The following is a 19,545-nucleotide window of genomic DNA, read 5'->3' on the forward strand; positions in this document are numbered from 1 at the left end:
TACCTTTACACACATTCTCAAACTCATCCACTAACCTTTACAATTTTTCTTTAGAATCTCCCGTAAGCACAGTATCATCAGCAAAAAGTAACTGTGTCAATTCCCATTTTGAATTTGATTCCCTATAATTTAATTCCACCCCTCTCCCGAACACCCTAGCATTTACTTCTTTTACAACCCCATCTATAAATATATTAAACAACCATGATGACATTACACATCCCTGTCTAAGACCTACTTTTATCGGGAAGTATTCTCCCTCTCTTCTACACACCCTAACCTGAGCCTCACTATCCTCATAAAAGCTCTTTACAGCATTTAGTAACTTACCACCTATTCCATATACTTGGAACATCTGCCACATTGCTCCTCTATCATATGCCTTTTCTAAATCCATAAATGCAATAAAAACTTCCCTACCTTTATCTAAATACTGTTCACATACATGCTTCAATGTAAACACTTGATCTACACATCCCCTACCCACTCTGAAGCCTCCTTGCTCATCCGCAATTCTACATTCTGTCTTACCTCTAATTCTTTCAATTATAACCCTACCGTATACTTTTCCTGGTATACTCAGTAAACTTATTCCTCTATAATTTTTACAATCTCTTTTGTCCCCTTTCCCTTTATATAAAGGGACTATACATGCTCTCCGCCAATCCCTAGGTACCTTCCCCTCTTTCATACATTTATTAAACAAAAGTACAAACCACTCCAACACTATATCCCCCCCTGCTTTTAACATTTCTGTCCTGATCCCATCAGTTCCAGCTGCTTTACCCACTTTCATTCTATGTAATGCCTCACATACCTCCACCACACTTACATTCTGCTCTTCTTCACTCCTAAAAGATGGTATACCTCCCTGGCCAGTGCATTGATACGGTAGAATAAATAAAGAAGAACACTCCCAATCTCATGTAACACCATTTTTAGAAGAAATGACGCTCTGAGTGAAGGCAATGGAAATAAGTCGCTCCTTCTGACTTTTTTGGGTTATCCTAGGTTCTCTACACATATGATGCTGTATAGCCCTTATGGCTTAGCGCTTCTTTTTTATTGTAATAATAATCTACACATATGCTGTTATGTATGATAATCTATGTAAGTGTATTTGTGTATACCTGAATAAACTTACATACATACAAAAGGAATAATTTTCTACAGTTACCCCCAGTAACACATTTTCTCTTATGTTAGACTAGAGAAAATGTTATTCTTGCCATCACTTGTACAAGTTATCTGGCTACCACATCTCATATTTATGTTTATTTATTCTACTGTGGGGTGTATTTATCATCTTTATATGTTATGTATCGTGTTTATTATATAATTCTGAAAGAAATATCATGGATGCATTAATGAAAATGTGTATATTAACGTAATATACAACATTTAATGAGACTCGGTGATTATTATCATCATTTCTAATATGGCGTCATTTGTGCAAGTCGTCTGCTACCACATCTCAAATTTACGTTTATTTATTCAACTGTGGGGTGTATTTATCATCTATGTATGTTATGCATCATGTTTATTATATAATTTTGAAAAAATATAGATGGATTAATGAAAATATGTATATTAACGTAATATACAACATTTAATGAGACTCGATGATTATTATCATTACTAATATGGCATCTCGAGACCTAAGACACTCTTACTGATTATAATGTGTACCTGCACGCCAGCACGGTATGTAAGTTTATTTAGGTACAGGTATATAAAAGTATAATTATCAGAGTACGTATATATAAAATATGAAATAACTTTTAAAAACACTTGAAATTTTGTTGTTTCCAGACATAATGGAGAGACTTAGTGCTTCGATCTCACAGAGAATGTAAACAAACCGGGTGGGGCGCGGTGACCGTATTAGAAAGTCAGGTGGGGGGGGGGAGCCGCTAGCGAGTTTGGGTCATAATTTGAAATGATCGTATTAGCGAATGCCGTAAAGCGAAACGCCGTAAAGCGGGGCCCTACTGTATGTATGTACTTGATTTCTCATTGTTTTCTGTATGTAAATCTTTATTTCATAATTTGGGGGGGGGGCTCTCCTTTTGGCTCTTCTTATAACACTAATTTTATTTCCAGCCCATTTATACACTTTCACCTCCCTCTTACTTGTTGCAATTTCTTACTAGCTCTGAAGCGGATTAATCATGAAACTCAGGGGTCCACTGTACATACAAGGGAAAGGGTTATGAGCCCCATGCTCCTGGCATTCTAGTTGCTTCTTACGACATGAATAGCTTACGAAGGAAGCACTCTGTTCCACTTCCCCATGGAGAATACTATTATATATAGCCTCTCCTCACTTGACGACAGAGTTCCGTTCCTAAGACCACCACGTAGGTAAACGAATTCGTTGCTAAGTGAGGAGCATACTATAATGGTAGTGGGTTTATGTTAACCATCTTTCATATTGTTTTAATGTCACCTTTGCACAATTTATAACATTTCTGGTATATTTCTAAATGTTTATAGATTAGCATACTGTATATAGTGATAAACAGAATAGAGGAAATCAGCTCTAATACACATTATTTAGGCATGTATATCGGTCAGAGAGCCCGTCGTAAGTCCGAGGCGTCGGAAAACGAGCATGTCACTAAGTGAGGAGAGACTTTGAATTATTATATACGTACTCCAAACATTTTCCCTTTCATTATACCTCACATAAATTGGTGGAAATCAACTTAAGTAATTCTACAGAATCCCTCTTAATTCTTCATTACATACTCCCATATTCATTACACTTATAAATATGCTACAGTTGCTCATATGTTCATTTATTACATTCTATATCCTAGATACATATGCTCTCTTCCTCATCCTATTTTGATCTGTTGTCTATGTCCAAACTACCTCAACTCTTACACTCTTTGAATAATACTTCTGGTAACCCCACACCACCTTGTCTCCAGGTTAGGAATCCTCTGCTTAATATTCACACCACACATTACCAATGGGTTTATGAAGGATGAGGTAAACCATAGAATTGATGAAGGAAAAAAGGTGAGTGGTGCATTGAGGTATCTGTGGAGACAAAGAATGTTATCCATGGAGGCAAAGAAGGGAATGTACGAAAGTATAGCGGTACCAACACTCTTAGATGGGTGTGAAGCATGGGTTGTAAAAGCTGCAGCGAGGAGGTGGCTGGAGGCAGTGGAGATGCCCTGTCTAAGTGCAATGTGTGGTATAAATATGATGCAGAGAATTCATAGTGTGGAAATTAAGAGGTGTAGAGTTACTAAAAGTATTAGTCAAAGGGCTGAAGAGGGGCTGTTGAGATGGTTTGGACATTCCGAGAGAATGGAACAAAGTCGAATGACTTGGAGAGCGTATAAATCTGTAGGGCAAGTAAGGCGGGGTAGGGGTCACCCCTGAAAAGGTTGGAGGGAAGGGGCAAAAGAGGTTTTGTGGGCAAGGGACTTGGATTTCCAGCAAGCATGAGTGAGCATGTTAGATAGGAATGAATGGAGTCTAACGATTTTTATGGACTTGATGAGCTGTTGGAGTGTGAGCAGGGTAATATTTTGTGGAGGGATTCAGGGAAACCAGTTAGCCGGACTCGAGTCCTGGAAATCAGAAATACAATGCCTGCACTTTTAAGGAGGGGTTTACGATATTGGCAGTTTGGAGGATGTCTGACCTGTCATATCTGAGTGCCTCTGCAAAGACAGCGATTATATACGTATGATGGTGAAAGTGTTGAATAATGATGAAAGTTTTTTTTCTTTCTTTTTGGGGTTTTCTTTCCTTTTGGGTCACCCTGCCTTGGTGGGAAATGGCCGTGTTAAAAAAAATAAACTGCCGTCAAACATTACATCTCCATTGCCTTCAACCTCCTTGTCACTGCAATGTATAAAACCCATGCTTCACACCCACATAAGTGATGTTACTCTGTTACATGTACTCTGGTACATTCCTCTTTTTTGCCTCCATGGATGCCTCAATGCACCACCCACCCTTTCCCCTACCTTATCAATTCTATAGTCTACCTAGTCTTTGAAAGTTCCGTCTGCCAACAAGTCTGCTCCCAAATGCGTGAACACATTTACTTCCTCCATACTCACTCTTTCCAGTTTGATATCTGATCTTTCACTGGCTATATTTTTTGTTCTCATTACCCTCCACTGTCCTATGTTCACTTTTAATTTCCTTTTCTTACATATCATCCAGAATAACAGAATTCTGAAAACAAGAGATCCTACTACACACTTATTATTTTGTGTATAAAAAAATTTGCCCACACTTCATCCTAAATGATCAAATATAGTAATGCACAATACCTGGTTTTTCAGCTTCCTCTTCTCTTATTTCTTCCTCCTCAGATTCTTCATTCTTTTTCTTTGTGTCTTTCTTCTTCTTCTTCTTCTTTCTTGATCTCTCATCATCTGAAGATTCAGAGGTGGTTGTGTCATCACAAATGAAATCATCCATTTCTTCTTCATCATCATTAAACTGAAAGCAGAGATATAATAACACAAGAGCAATATGTTTTTTATGGTTTACATCTATATCACTAACGTCTTATGCTTCTTAAGAACTTCATTTTCTTGAGAAGGTGGCATGTAAAATATTCATTATTCCTGCCTCATTTCCACATACCTCAAAATAGAAACAATGGAAGTACGTAATTAAGTCTTTTTGTGCATAAGTCTTTTGGCTTCTTTGCTTAACTGTTTATTGAAGAACTTGATCATACATGATGTGAGAAGGACATAGGAGTTATGGTAAGCTTAAATCCCAAGTCAAGCCAGCAGTCTTACCTAATTCTGAGTGCATAAAAACTTAGCAAGAAATTCTCATTTGTGCATCAAACACTTACCTTAAAAGTGGCAAAAATGCTAAGCTTAAAATATGAATACACTACACATACACCAAAATGCTCTATGTTAAAAATGATCCTATTAAATAAAAAAAAAAATAAATACTTAAAATATTGCCATGTGACCCAAGCCCATAAGGAAATAACCGTTATTTTTGGTATCTAGCTAATAACATTGAAATTGCAGCTCATCACTGAATGCTTTAAGCCAAGGTTCAATTTTGATAAAGGCACAGCCATGTAGAGCATTAGCCAATTTATACCCTTAATATGAGTTGAAGCCTAGTTTTGGAAACAATATTAAATTTAGGGGAAGGAAAGAGGGGTAGGGGTCGTCCTCGAAAGGGTTGGAAAGAGGGGGTAAAGGAGGTTTTGTGGGTGAGGGGCTTGGACTTCCAGCAAGCGTGCATGAGCGTGTTAGATAGGAGTGAATGGAGACGAATGATACTTGGGACCTGACGATCTGTTGGAGTGTGAGCAGGGTAATATTTAGTGAAGGGATTCAGGGAAACCGGTTATTTTCATATAGTCGGACTTGAGTCCTGGAAAATGGGAAGTACAATGCCTGCACTTTAAAGGAGGGGTTTGGGATATTGGCAGTTTGGAGGGATATGTTGTGTATCTCTATACGTATATGCTTCTAAGCTGTTATATTCTGAGCACCTCTGCAAAAGCAGTGATAATGTGTGAGTGTGGTGAAAGTGTTGAATGATGATGAAAGTATTTTTCTTTTTGGGGATTTTCTTTCTTTTTTTTGGGTCACCCTGCCTCGGTGGGAGACGACCGACTTGTTGAGAGAGAAAAAAAAAAAAAAAAAAAAAAAAAAAAAAAAAAAAAAAAAATTCATGGAAACCGGTTATTTTCATATAGTCGGACTTGAGTCCTGGAAATGGGAAGTACAATGCCTGCACTTTAAAGGAGGGGTTTGGGATATTGGCAGTTTGGAGGGATATGTTGTGTATCTCTATACGTATATGCTTCTAAGCTGTTATATTCTGAGCACCTCTGCAAAAGCAGTGATAATGTGTGAGTGTGGTGAAAGTGTTGAATGATGATGAAAGTATTTTCTTTTTGGGGATTTTCTTTCTTTTTTTGGGTCACCCTGCCTCGGTGGGAGACGACCGACTTGTTAAAAAAAAAAAAAAAAAAAAATTAAATTTTCAAAATTCATTTACATAAGCTAAAAACTTACAATAAATTTGACAAAAGTGACAATGACTTATCATTTTCATAACCAGCCCCATTTTCTATTATAAAGACTGGTTAATATAGTGATGTATGGTAAATAAATAAGTTTCACCTGGTTGTGGTCATCACTACAAGATACTAAAATTTTTTTTTAATTATAGCAAAAACTGAAAAAGCAAAAGTACTCAATTATTCACTTTTAGGAGAGAAAGGTGCAGTAAGAGTACTTTTTGAACTGTACACTGAAAGATCAAGATGCAACATGGGGAAACCAGTGTGTGAAAAGTTTTAGTGTGGTAACAGTGAGGATCACTAGCAAGATATATAAAGTTAGTTGTCTGTGGTCTTCATTTTTAGTTTCACCACACTAGCCACTTCTCACAAACATTGGGTGACCTAAAGAAAAACAAATTCACCATCACTTTTTCAATAGCTGCCTTGCCATTAGTGAATGGTCATCACAATTAGCATACAAAAGATTTTTATAAAGCAGAAATGATATATGAAGGGAGGAGCAAAATGAAGGTTAAAATAGTGGTAAGGGAGTGCAAAAGATCTAATGAGAAAATAAAGAGAAATTTTACCAACAAAGTAGGCTGGTAGACAGTAATGACCCAGAGAGGTATTACCATCCTGACCAATGAGTGGTGTCTTATCTGTCTAAAAAACATGCAAGATTTTAGGTCACACCACATGTGCATGTAAAAGCATAAATATACACACTCCTCTGGGTTTTCTTTTATTTTCTTACTGGTTCTTGTTTATTTCCTCTTATCTCCATGGAGAAGTGGAACAGAATTCTTCCTACATAAGCCATGCATGTCGTAAGAGGCGACTAAAATGTTGGGAGGAGGAGGTAGTAGCCCCTTCTCCTGTATATATTACTAAATTTAACCTTTAAACTGTCCAAACGTAGATCTACGTTCACTCGCATGGCACTCCAAATATTTTGAAAAATAATTTTTTTTTCTTTTAAAATGAAGAGCACATTTTTCTACATGTTACAGAATTAAAAAAAAAATTTTAGGGTCAGTATTTACCGAGATATAAGATCGTGAAGTTGGCTCTGGATGCTCAACTGTCGGCAACATCGACTCCTGCTGCTTGCAGAAGTGTTGCCAATATACCTTTTTTTCTCATTTTTATTTTAATTTATATAATTTTTATGTTTTGATAATTACAATCTATAATAGTTCTTGTAATTTCATAGCCAATCTTTGTTCTGACACTAATATTAGGTACTGAAATAGTGCTCAAATAGTCACAATCATCCTGACAGGCCAAAAGAAAGAAAAAACTTTCATCGTTCATACATAATAACTGTCTCAAAAGAGGCACTCAGATACAACAGTACCCGTGGACACGTATTAGACTGACCAGTTAGACGTGTATTAGACAAGTGATGTAATTTGTGTACTCTGCAATATTGGCAAAAATTGAACATTTCTGATGATTAAGAGCTCAATCTGAAGCTATTTCAGTCCTGAAACCAATCAAAATCATCTCTATTTCTGTAATATATCTTCCATCCTATCATAAGAGACCAAGAAACGAAGAATACAACAATAAAACCACATGAAAATACATCAGAGTTGCTGCTTTGAGCCAAAACCATGGTCGCAGTTTTTTCCGGTTTATGCACTGCTTACTGCAAGAATTTTTTTATATGGTGCACACTTACCTCATAGATCCCTTCTCTCATATCTAGGCCCAAATTTACTGCTCACAGCTTATTAGTGAGCTGTGCTCATGGCATAGAACTATGGGACTGATCCTCAAAGGGCTAAAGGAGGGGTTTGGGATATTTGCTCTTTGGAGTGACAACTGAACTGTTGTATCTGCGCTCCTCTGCAATGACAGTGATTATTGTAAATGATAACGAAAATGTTTCTTTTGTGGGGCACCCTGCCTCAATGGGAGAAAGCCAGCATGTTGGAAAAAAAAAAAAAAAAGCATGCAAAGTAATAGTAAGGAAATTAGGAATTGACAAGAGGGCATGCATAGTTCCTTTGTATGAGGGAAATGGAGACAAGAAAGAGTAAGAATTATAGGGGAATACAACTGCTGAGTATATCAGGTAAAGTGTATATTGGTTATTACTGAAAGAACTATAGTTAACCCCTTGACTGTCGCGGTCGTATATATACGTCATAGGAGATACCGTGTTTGATGTATCTATACCCATAAATTCTAGCGGCTTTAAATCAAGCAGGAGAAAGCTGGTAGGCCCACATGTGAGAGAATGGGTCTCCATGGTCAGTGTGCACCATATAAAAAAATCGGGGAGCCAGTGGTGCATTGTGGGAATGCCATTTCAGTCGTCCTTTTTCAGCATGTCTAGCGGTAAGAAATATGTGACTCCCCAGCAAATCTGGGACTCTTCTCTTCCCAAGTGATGCTCTAACACAGATGGAAGTGTCAGTGATGATCAATTTCATAATTTCGAGGAGTTTGAGACCAAAAGCAATGGAGGAAGAGGAGGAAGAAGAGGAGGAGGAAGAAGAAGAGGAGGAAGAAGAAAAGGGGGAGGAGGAAGAAGAGGAGGGGGGGGAGGAGGAAGAAGAGGAGGGGGGGGGGAGGAGGAGGAGGAGGAGGAGGAGGAGGAGGAGGAGGAGGAGGAAGAGGAAGAGGAAGAGGAAGAAAGGAAGGAAGGAAGGAAGAAGAAAGAAGAAGAAAGAAGAAGAAGAAGAAGAAGAAAGAAGAAGAAAGAAGAAGAAGAAAGAAGAAGAAGAAAGAAGAAGAAAGAAGAAGAAGAAGAAGAAGAAGAAGAAGAAGAAGAAGAAGAAGAAGAAGAAGAAGAAGAAGAAGAAGAAGAAGAAGAAGAAGAAGAAGAAGAAGAAGAAAGAAGAAGATGAAAGAAGAAGATAAAAGAAGAAGAAGAAAGAAGAAGAAAGAAGAAGAAGAAAGAAGAAGAAGAAAGAAGAAGAAGAAAGAAGAAGAAGAAAGAAGAAGAAAGAAGAAGAAGATAAAAGAAGAAGATAAAAGAAGAAGATAAAAGAAGAAGAAGATAAAAGAAGAAGATAAAAGAAGAAGATAAAAGAAGAAGATAAAAGAAGAAGATAAAAGAAGAAGAAGATAAAAGAAGAAGAAGATAAAAGAAGAAGATGAAAGAAGAAGATGAAAGAAGAAGATGAAAGAAGAAGATGAAAGAAGAAGATGAAAGAAGAAGATGAAAGAAGAAGAAGATGAAAGAAGAAGATGAAAGAAGAAGAAGATGAAAGAAGAAGATGAAAGAAGAAGATGAAAGAAGAAGAAGATGAAAGAAGAAGAAGATGAAAGAAGAAGAAGATGAAAGAAGAAGAAGATGAAAGAAGAAGAAGATGAAAGAAGAAGAAGATGAAAGAAGAAGATGAAAGAAGAAGATGAAAGAAGAAGAAGAAGAAAGAAGATGATGATGAAAGAAGAAGAAGAAGAAGAAGAAGAAGAAGAAGAAGAAGAAGAAGAAGAAGAAGAAGAAGAAGAAGAAGAAGAAGAAGAAGAAGAAGAAGAAGAAGAAGAAGAAAAGACGACAACTACCACATAATAATAAATAATAATATGTTCCCATGAGGCATGAAAACAGTTCACCCCATGACAGTGACAAGATAAGGGGAGATAACATCTGATAAGAGCTGACGTTTGATAAGTGTAAAGGAGGGTGGAGCTGATAAGGAAAGATTAGATGACCATCCCCCTCCCTTTGTTTTTGCTGGTACACAAACTTTTGTCTGTCTGTCTATTTGTCTGTCTGCCAAGCTCCCAGTCTATCCGTCTAGCTCTCTGTCTCAGAGAGAGCCACAAGACTGTCATCATCACGTTGACTCACATCTTCAAGCAGAGTATAGCACTTTGTCTGGATTTTTTGGGTTATCTTAGGTAATTTACACTATGTATACTTGTATTTATGTGTACCTGTGAGACAGAGAGAGACAGACAGAGAGAAAGAGAGAGAGAGATTGAAATAGAGAGAATGAGGGAGAAATATAATTAGATAGAATGGAGGGGAAGCAGCATCTGACCCCATTGTTTTGACAGGCGGTAGGGGAAGTGAGTAATGAGACAATATGTCATTTTGACAGCTGCCCACTCCTGACTCAAAACAATTATAAACCACACGCTAGCACACAAGACAAGCTTGATGAATGGAGATAATAGCAGTTATATGAAAGTATCTAGTGACTATATATGTGTATATATATTATAGAAACCAGAAGCAAGAAGGGAAGGCAGGAATGAAGGAAGGACGAGATGAAAGGAAAGAAAAAAGTAAGGAAAGAGCGTAAAACACCACTGTGTATGAGACCATGTTTCAAAGAGTTACACAAGCTGCAAAACTTCTAGGAATATGTCCAGTGACTGTATATTGGTATATATATTATAGAACAATACTAATAAAAAATTTTTTGTATTGTTTGTTTTTGTAAACAAGTTTTGTAAACAATATATTGATAATTATGTTTGTGTGCTTATTGTGTTGTATACAACGAGTGTATATATGTACATTGCGAGTGTATATATGTACATTGCTCCTTACTTTGGTCTCACAGGCCACCTAAGTTATGTGAAAAAATAAAATAGTGAAAAAACAACAAACCTTCAAATACAAGTAAACTGAAGTTTACCGGGTGAGCGGCAGTCGCTGCTGTTGCCATACGCGGCTCATTTTCTGCAAACTTCATGCCTCTATATCTCGGTAAGTACTGATGGGAAAATTTTTTTGGGGGGACTAAAACAATCAGAAAAATAATCTTAACATTTTCATAAGAAAAAATAATTTTTTTTTTCGAATATGTTGCGACACCAGGAGACACTTCAGGATTGGGCCTTTCGACAGTCAAAGGGTTAAGACACAGAAGGACTGCAGAGCAACAAGGTGGTTTTAGGAAGGGTGCTCAGTTACTAAGACAAAGGCAAGAAACTTGCCCCCATAACCAGTATGGAGAACAAAAAATTGGAGATAAAATTTATATCTCACAATTTTAAGACTAGACAGAAGAAAATGGCAATGATTATGAGTCAGTTGTCAAATGTAGCAAAGTATTAAAAAACACACACCAGCAGAGAGTTCTGTGAATGCACATACTAACACTAAAGACTGTTATGCTAAGAGTCACAGTTAGAAAATAATACAGCCACATTTTTTTTTTCAAATTTTTTAAACTTGCTGCTACAGGAGTAGAGCTATTCTCATGGCATCATAGCTATAGTTCAAACTCTACCTAAAAAAAAATAACTTACCAGTGCTCTTCTGACAGCCAACTCCAGAACCCTAGGGTGAGTCCACACTCTGGAGAGACAACCAAAGTCCACAAACAGGCCTGATCCTTGGCGTTTGGGGCCACCTTGGGCCAGATTATCCAGATAATATTGGTACAATTTACACTGGATCTCTGATAACTGTACTGATATAACATATTCAAACTTTGGAGGCAGGAAAGGCTTCAAGACTGTGTAATCAAATCTCTGAAATGACAAATGTTATTAACAGAAAACTATATATCATTAAAGATACCTTAATAATTATTATTAGTAGTAATATTAGTACTACTATATGTGACTAGTTAATGGCCCAAACTGAAAAAAAATTATCATACATTTCAATTTCCTATGAGCATGTTATTTGTATACTGACCTTCATATTCATAAGTGGAGGTAAAATAATAATAATGCTAGTGGTAGTAGCAGGAGTAATAGAAGTTGTAGTAGATATTGTAATAGTAGATGCAGATGTAGCAGATATAGATGTAGTAGTAGTAGTAGATGTAGCAGTAGTAGTAATCGTCATTACATGAGAACAGGAGCACTGCAGGAAAGCTAACTGCCACAAGGGGAGGTAAAAATTCCTGGGAGACAAATCTCCATAGGACAGAACCCACCTGTCTTCTGCCAAGATGGGTTCTATTCTATGGGGGTTTTGCCCCCCAGGGATTTTGTCCAAGCCCTATGGGCCATTAGCTCTCCTGCAGTGCTGCTCTGATCTCTTGTTCCTTGGACTAACTCCACTATTACTATTACTCCTCCCTTCTATTCCTCTACTCCTGGCCCACCCTCCTCCTGTATCCACGGGGAATACATTCCAAGATCTACAGCAGGTACCCAAAACCATGGATAGTAGGGAACCCTATGTATTAGAAGTTTTTTGTTTACATACATACCTGTGATAAAGTTTAACTGATAAACACTACTTCTGTTAGGTAAAAAAAAAAAAAACACTACTTCTGTTAGGTAAGACGACAGAAGTGCAACTAATGCGACATCTTACTGTGGCAAGGTTTCGCTCTTCAGAAGCTTTGTCAAGCCAATGACAAAGCTCCTGGAGAGCAAAACATTGTCACAATAAAATGCTGCACTAGTTGCACTTGTGTCCTTTTACCTAACATATTGATGGTAATTCTACAAACAATATTAAACTACTGTTGTGCTTTGGTGCCAATAGTAGGCAAAATTAAATGTTAATTTTGGGACATGGAAACTGTGGATAACAGATACCATGGAAACCAAATCCATAGATATAGGGGTTCTACTGTATATTCTGGCTCCCTTCTCTTCATACTTCTATATGTGACTAGTTAATGGCCCAAACTGAAAAAAAAAATTATCATACATTTCAATTTCCTATGAGTATGTTATTTGTATACTGACCTTTATATTCATAAGTGGAGGTAAAATTATCCCACAACCGGCAACTTAAAATACGTAGCTTCAATACGACTCTTACAGTACATTAACTAAGTGTTACAGGAGAGAATTCTTAAAATTAAAATCTGTAGCTTTACCTGCACACATCCTTCTAGTAGGTTATGAAGAATGTGAGCCCTTCTCTTCATCCTCCGAACATCTCTAGGCATGGCATCAACACACTGGCCTTGCTCAATAGGATTAACAAAACGATTCATAAACTCTTTCTTCGTGCCAAGTAGATTGGGTTTAACAAACTGGATCATGCAGTGATCTGGAAATTTATACAAAAATCAGGTAATATAGAAGGCACAAAGCATCAAAACACATCAATAGGAAGATAGGATTTTCCTCTATGTATAATGTATGAAATATATGAAACAGAAATTCATGACATAATAATACAGAAAGAAAACAAACTAATATCAAGATGGATGGACAAAGCAAAAAAGCTAATACAGTGGACCCCCGCTTAACGATCACCTCCAAATGCGACCAATTATGTAAGTGTATTTATGTAAGTGCGTTTGTATGTGTATGTTTGGGGGTCTGAAATGGACTAATCTACTTCACAATATTCCTTATGGGAAAAAATTCGGTTAGTACTGGCACCTGAACATACTACTGGAATGAAAAAAGTTCGTTAACCGGGGGTCCACTGTATAGTCAAACACACAAATCAGTCAGTCTTCCACAGAAATGAAACCTGAAGGCAACAAGAAAAAACACCAGACTACCACCCACCCACCCAGTGTTTGATTTTTTTAACGCATTGGCCATCTCCCACCGAGACAGAGTGACCCAAAAAACACTTTCACCATCATTCACATAAAATCACTGTCTTTGCAGAGGCACTCAGATACAACATTTTAGATGTCACTCCAAATAGCCAATATCCCAAATCCTTACTTTACAGTGCAGGCATTGTACTTCCCACCTCCAGGACTCGAGTCTGGCTAACCGGTTTCCCTGAATCCCTTCACAAATTACCCTGCTCACACTAATAAAGCTTGTCAGGTCCCAAAAAACATTCATCTCCATTCACTACTAAACAACATGTTCACACATGACTGCTGCATATCCAAACCCCTAACACATAAAACCTCTTTTGCACCTATGTACATAAAGGGCCTGAAGATCTGGAACTCGCTACTGGAACAGGTCAGGATCTCCTGACAGTTTATAAATTTAGGACTTTGCTAAAAAATCATCTTATCTCACAATATTAACCAAATCAACCAAAAGATCTGCTAACTAATTTTATGCGACCTCTAGGCTCCTAATTCTGTCAATCCATAAAAATGATCTCATCTCTCAATATTAACCAAATCAGCCAAAACATCTGCTAATTAGTTTTATGTGACTTCCTGGCTTTTAATTCTTCCAATCCATAAAATATTACCACCTGCACCATTACTTGTAAGGTAGATTTTGTGTGCAATTTCAAGATTATTTTACTGAACCCTACTCCACTTTACTACCTCTCACTTCTATTAAGTTTAACCCTTTCAGGGTCCAGAGGCCAAATTTCAAAGTGTGCACCAGGATCCAAGAATTTTCCAAAAAAAATTTTTGTCCTTTTTTTTTATGAAATGGTAGAGAATCTTTTTCTGAAGGTAATAAAACAAAAAGTACTAATTTTGAGGAAAAATTGACGAAATTATGTTCTCGTGAATTTTGATGTGTCAGCGATATTTACGCATCGGCGATTTTGCCAAACTTCACTCCCATTTTAGGCCAATTACATTATAACAGTCAATCAAATTCTTAGCTATTTCACTAGTATTACTTCTATTTATTGAATGAGCACAAGAAATCACCCAATCAACTGTTTCAACTACAAAATAAAGTGATTGGAAACTGGTAATTTGGCCAATTTAACGCAAAGTTCAAAATATTCCAATTTCAAAATAGGGTCCAGTGTCCCGTTGGATTCGGTAATGTGGATTGGGTAATGATACTCACATAGGCAATAATGCAGTATAATTAAAACGGAATATATGGGAAGCGCCTAGCCTGACCTACGTCTCCGCTCCCTATCTTTTGACTGACTCACGAGATGGTTCCTAGGGGTGAGCGGGTTCAAAACATGCTAAGGTCAGCTTTAACAGTGAATAATAAGTGATTCACACAGACAGTTGGTAGCAAGTCACTACTGACACTGGTAACTGGTTACTGGTATGGTACTACTGAAAGCTTAGTGATGCTAACGTATGTCGTCCCGACATACAGCTAATACAATCGCTGCCACCAATTTGTCCCGTTGGGTTCGGTAACATGGACTGGGTAAGGATACTCACATAGGCAATAATGGAGTATAATTAAAACGGAATATATGGGAAGCACAAAGCCTGACCTGCCTCTCTGCTCCCTATCTTTTGACTGACTCACGAGATGGATGTTAGGGGTGAGCAGGTTCAAAACATGCTACGGTCAGTTGTAACACTGAATAACAAGTGATTCACACAGACAGTTAATAGTGAGTCACTATTGACACTGGTAACTGGTTACTGATATGGTACTACTGAGACCAGAATAAACAATACAGGCATTCCTGGCACTAAACTAACATTTCCTCCGTTCATTAATTTTCAGGCTTTAGAAATTAATTCCATTTTGATTTTTTATTCACATAATGAATTTTTACTCAAACCAAAAATAGAAGATTTACTGTTATGCAATATTGCAATAATTGTATAAATAATATCACCACATTTGTGAATGTATATTAGAGTCAATAGATGGTGTGTATTAGACGTGTGAGGTCATTTGTTTACTCCTGAACATCGGCAAAAATTTAATATTTCCGCTACTTTGAGCTCAGTTTCAAGCCATTTTCAATATTAAAACCAATCAAAATCATCTCTATTTCTGTAACGCATCTTCCATTCTATCAAATGAGACCAAGAAATCGCAAATACAATTATAAAACACACGAAAAACACTGCAAAGTCGCTATTTTAATCGAAAATTACGGTTTCAGATTTTTCTCTCATTATGCACTGTGTGCTGCAGGATTTGTTTTATGTGGTGCACACATACCAAGTGTATGTATTCTCTCATATCTAGGCCCAAATTTACCGCTCACAGCTTATCTGAGTAAGCTGAGCTCATGGCGTACAACTACGGTTTGGACCCTGAAAGGGTTAAATCGTAAAACAGTTAACCACTACTTCTTGTCTAGGTTTAAGTATAATTACCATGCACTATTATCTTATCTAGTTTTCATTAGTTACTATGTACTGTATTAGGATTAGTTTGCCCAAAATGCCTCGGCATGATAGTGGCTATCTTTGTCCTTAGCAAATCAAAATTGCAATTACATATTGCAACCTTTACAAAGAAATAAACTTCCCTCCATCCTTTCTTAGGATGACCCCTACCCCTCCACTACAGATTTATACACTCTCTAAGTCATCCTATTTTGCTCCATCCTCTCTAAATGACTCCTCTTCAGCCCTCTGAATAATACTTTTAGAAACTCCACACCTCTCCCTGATTTCCATACTACGAATTCTCTGCATAACATTTACACCACACATTGCCCTTAGACATGACATCTCCACTGCTGCCAGCCTCTTCCTTGCTGCAACATTTACAACCCATGCTTCAGACCCACATAGGAGTTTTGGTACCACTATACTCCTGTTCATTCCCTTCTTTGCCTCCATGGATAACGTTTTTGTCTCCACAGATAAGACAATGCACTGCCCACCTGTTTTCCTTTATCAGTTCTATGGTTAACTTCATCCTTTACAATCCCATCCACTGACAAATCTACTCCCAAATATCTGAACACACAAACTTCTTCCATACTCCTTCCCTTACCTAACACGTTTGATACCCGCATCACCTTACTCTTATTGATGTTCGCTTTCAACTTTCCTCCTTTACGCACCCTCCCAAACTCGTCCACTAACCTCTGCAACTTCTCTTTAAAATCTCCCAAAAGTACAGCATCAGCAGCAAAAATTTGATTCCCCAAAATTTAATCCCACCCCTCTTCCAACACTATAGCATTTACTTCTTTTACAACCCCATCTATAAATATGCTAAACAAAAATGGTGACATTACACATCCCTGTCTAAAACCTACTTTTACTAGAAAGTAATCTCCTTCTCTCCAACACACCTTAACTTAAGCCTCACTATCCTCATAAAAACTCTTTACATAATTTAGTAACTTACTACCTGAGTATACCAGGTAAAGTGTATGGTAAGGTTGTTATTGAAAGAATTAGAGATAAGACAGAGATCAGGATTGCAGATGAACAAGGAGGCTTTAGAATGGGTAAGGGATATGTATGTATGTATGTATGTATGTATGTATGTGTGTGTGTGTGTGTGTGTGTGTGTGTGTGTGTGTGTGTGTGTGTGTGTGTGTGTGTGTGTGTGGGTGTGTGTGGGTGTGTGTGGGTGTGTGTGGGTGTGTGTGGGTGTGTGTGGGTGTGTGTGGGTGTGTGTGGGTGTGTGTGGGTGTGTGTGGGTGTGTGTGGGTGTGTGTGGGTGTGTGTGGGTGTGTGTGGGTGTGTGTGGGTGTGTGTGTAAACAAGTCACTATGGCATAAGTTAGAGTGGATAGGGGAGCAATATGGCAGATGTGTAACATCTGCCACATTGCTCCCCTATCCACTCTATCTTATGCCATAGTGACTTGTTTATACAAACACACACACACCCACCCTACCCATTCTAAAGCCTCCTTGTTCATCTGCAATCCTGATCTCTGTCCTACCTCTAATTCTTTCAATAACAACCCTACCACACACTTTACCTGGTATACTCAGCAAACTTCTTACCCTAAAATTTTTACAATCCCCATTCCCTTTATAACAAGGAACCATTCAAAAGTACCAACCACTCCAAAACTATATCCTCTTGTTCTTAACAATTCCATCATGATCCCATTAGTTCCAGCTCCTTAAGCCCTTATCATTCCACGTAATGCCTCATGCACCTTCCCCACACTAACATCTGGCTCTTCTTCACTCCTAAAATATCTTATACCTCCCTGGTCAATGCATGAAATTACTGCCTCCCTCTCTTCATCAGAATTTAACAGTTCCTCAAAATATTCCCATCTTCCCAATACCTCCAATTCCCCATTTGCTAACTTCCCTATTGTTTTTAATTGTCAAATTCATTTGCTCTCTGGCATTCTTAACTTATTTATCTCCATAAACTTTTCTTATTCTCAGCAAAATTTGTTGACAGCACCTCACTCAATCTACTATTTCCTCTCCTTTTGCACTCCCTCACCACTCTCTTCACCATTCTTAATCTCCATATGCTCCACCCTTCTTATATCACTTCTGCTTTGTAAAAAAAACTTTTGTCAGTGACATTTTTCTCTTTTATCATACCCTTTACCTCATCATTCCACCAATCACTCCTCTTTCCTCCCACACCCACCCTTCTATAGCCACAAACTTTTGCCCCACATTTTAACACCATATTTTTAAAACTATCCCACCCCACTTCAACTCCCAATCTACCTATGCTCTTCACTAGCCCACCTTTCTCCCTACAGATCCTTATATCTCACCCTAACTTGCTCCTCCCATAGTTTATGAACTTTTACCTCTCTTATTTGCTGTTGCCATTTTCCTTTTGCCCCATCTACCTCTTGCTGTACCAGTAGCTACAATTACAAGATCCAATATATCTGTTGCCCCTCTATAAACATGCACATTTTGAAGTCTACCCATCAGCCATTAATATAGTGATATATACATATTTCCTAGGTAGTAGGGTGGTAGACAGAAACTACCCAGGGAGGTACTACTGTCCTGTCAAGTGAGTGTAAAATGAAAGCCTGTAATTGTTTTACATGACAGTAGGATTGCTGGTGTCTTTTTTTCTGTCTCAAACTGTCTCATAAACATGCAAGATTTCAGGTCTGTCTTGCTACTTCTACTTACATTAATGTCACACTACACATGCATGTACAAGCATATACAGTGCTCGTCATGGCATTATGCTGCCCCTCCCCCCACACACACATCAAAACACAAACACATACCATGAAAGATTATAATATATATATTTGCACACTTACTGAGGCTTTAATACTTGGTGCTGTGTCCTTTACGCTCAATCACGTCCCTCAGCCACGTACGAAGGCTCACGCAAAATCTTAAGGGTTTGGGGAAGTATATTATTCGATGCCTCGTGTAGAGTAGCATCCAGCCAAAGGATGGAACTGATGCCCTTGCCCAGTAAACTTCATTACACTATTGACCAGAGGTTGTCAATAGGGTTTACATCTGGGAAATTGCCTGGCCAGTCATTAAAGAACCTCACTTCACAGTCCTTAAGGCACTAACTACAGACTTGGCAGTATGACACGGTGCACCGTCCTGCATAAAAACCGTAGGTCCACACTTGTCAAACACCTCGGGTAAATTGTCACACAACAACTCCAGGTAATCATGCTGGTTTTTGGGAAGCACAATGAGTTTACCAATGCTCTGAGCACAAACACCCCCAAACCATGAGCAAATCTGGGTGTTTGGTGGTCCCAAGGTGAAGGTGGGTCTAGCGGGTCACTATCTCTGGGCCGGTGCACATGTTCACCACGGTTACAGGTGATGGTGAAGGTTGCTCAAGACCACTGTTGAGGATTCCAGTGAAGATATTTCTTTGCATAATCCAGCCTACATTTCTTCTGTGGCTTATAGAGGATAGGTTTCTTAACCTGGTGGTGACTACTGTAGCCCAGTCCTGACACATGTCTGCTAACAGTTGTTACAGACACCTCTGAGAGAAGATGTGGGTTCTTTTCTTTCAACTCTCTAGCACTTATCTTAGGTGTACTCTCTAACTGCTTCTTTAACCCTTTCAGGGTTTCCAACGTAT

General features: G+C 38.0%; 1 protein-coding gene across 2 annotated transcripts in view; it reads right to left on the reverse strand.

Moving 5' to 3' along the window:
• The window catches only part of LOC128690773 (transcriptional regulator ATRX homolog), a gene marked incomplete at its 5' end in the record, with an annotated part of 99,914 nt that overhangs the window by 62,338 nt on the left and 18,031 nt on the right, over positions 1–19,545 (reverse strand). For both annotated transcript variants that reach the window (XM_070088395.1, XM_070088393.1), the window contains 3 exon segments: positions 4,305–4,476; positions 11,249–11,473; positions 12,787–12,962. In XM_070088395.1, coding sequence (XP_069944496.1) covers positions 4,305–4,476; positions 11,249–11,473; positions 12,787–12,962 — 573 coding nt within the window.

The sequence above is a fragment of the Cherax quadricarinatus genome, chromosome 24 (genome assembly GCF_038502225.1).
Source record: "Cherax quadricarinatus isolate ZL_2023a chromosome 24, ASM3850222v1, whole genome shotgun sequence".
NCBI lineage: Eukaryota > Metazoa > Arthropoda > Malacostraca > Decapoda > Parastacidae > Cherax > Cherax quadricarinatus.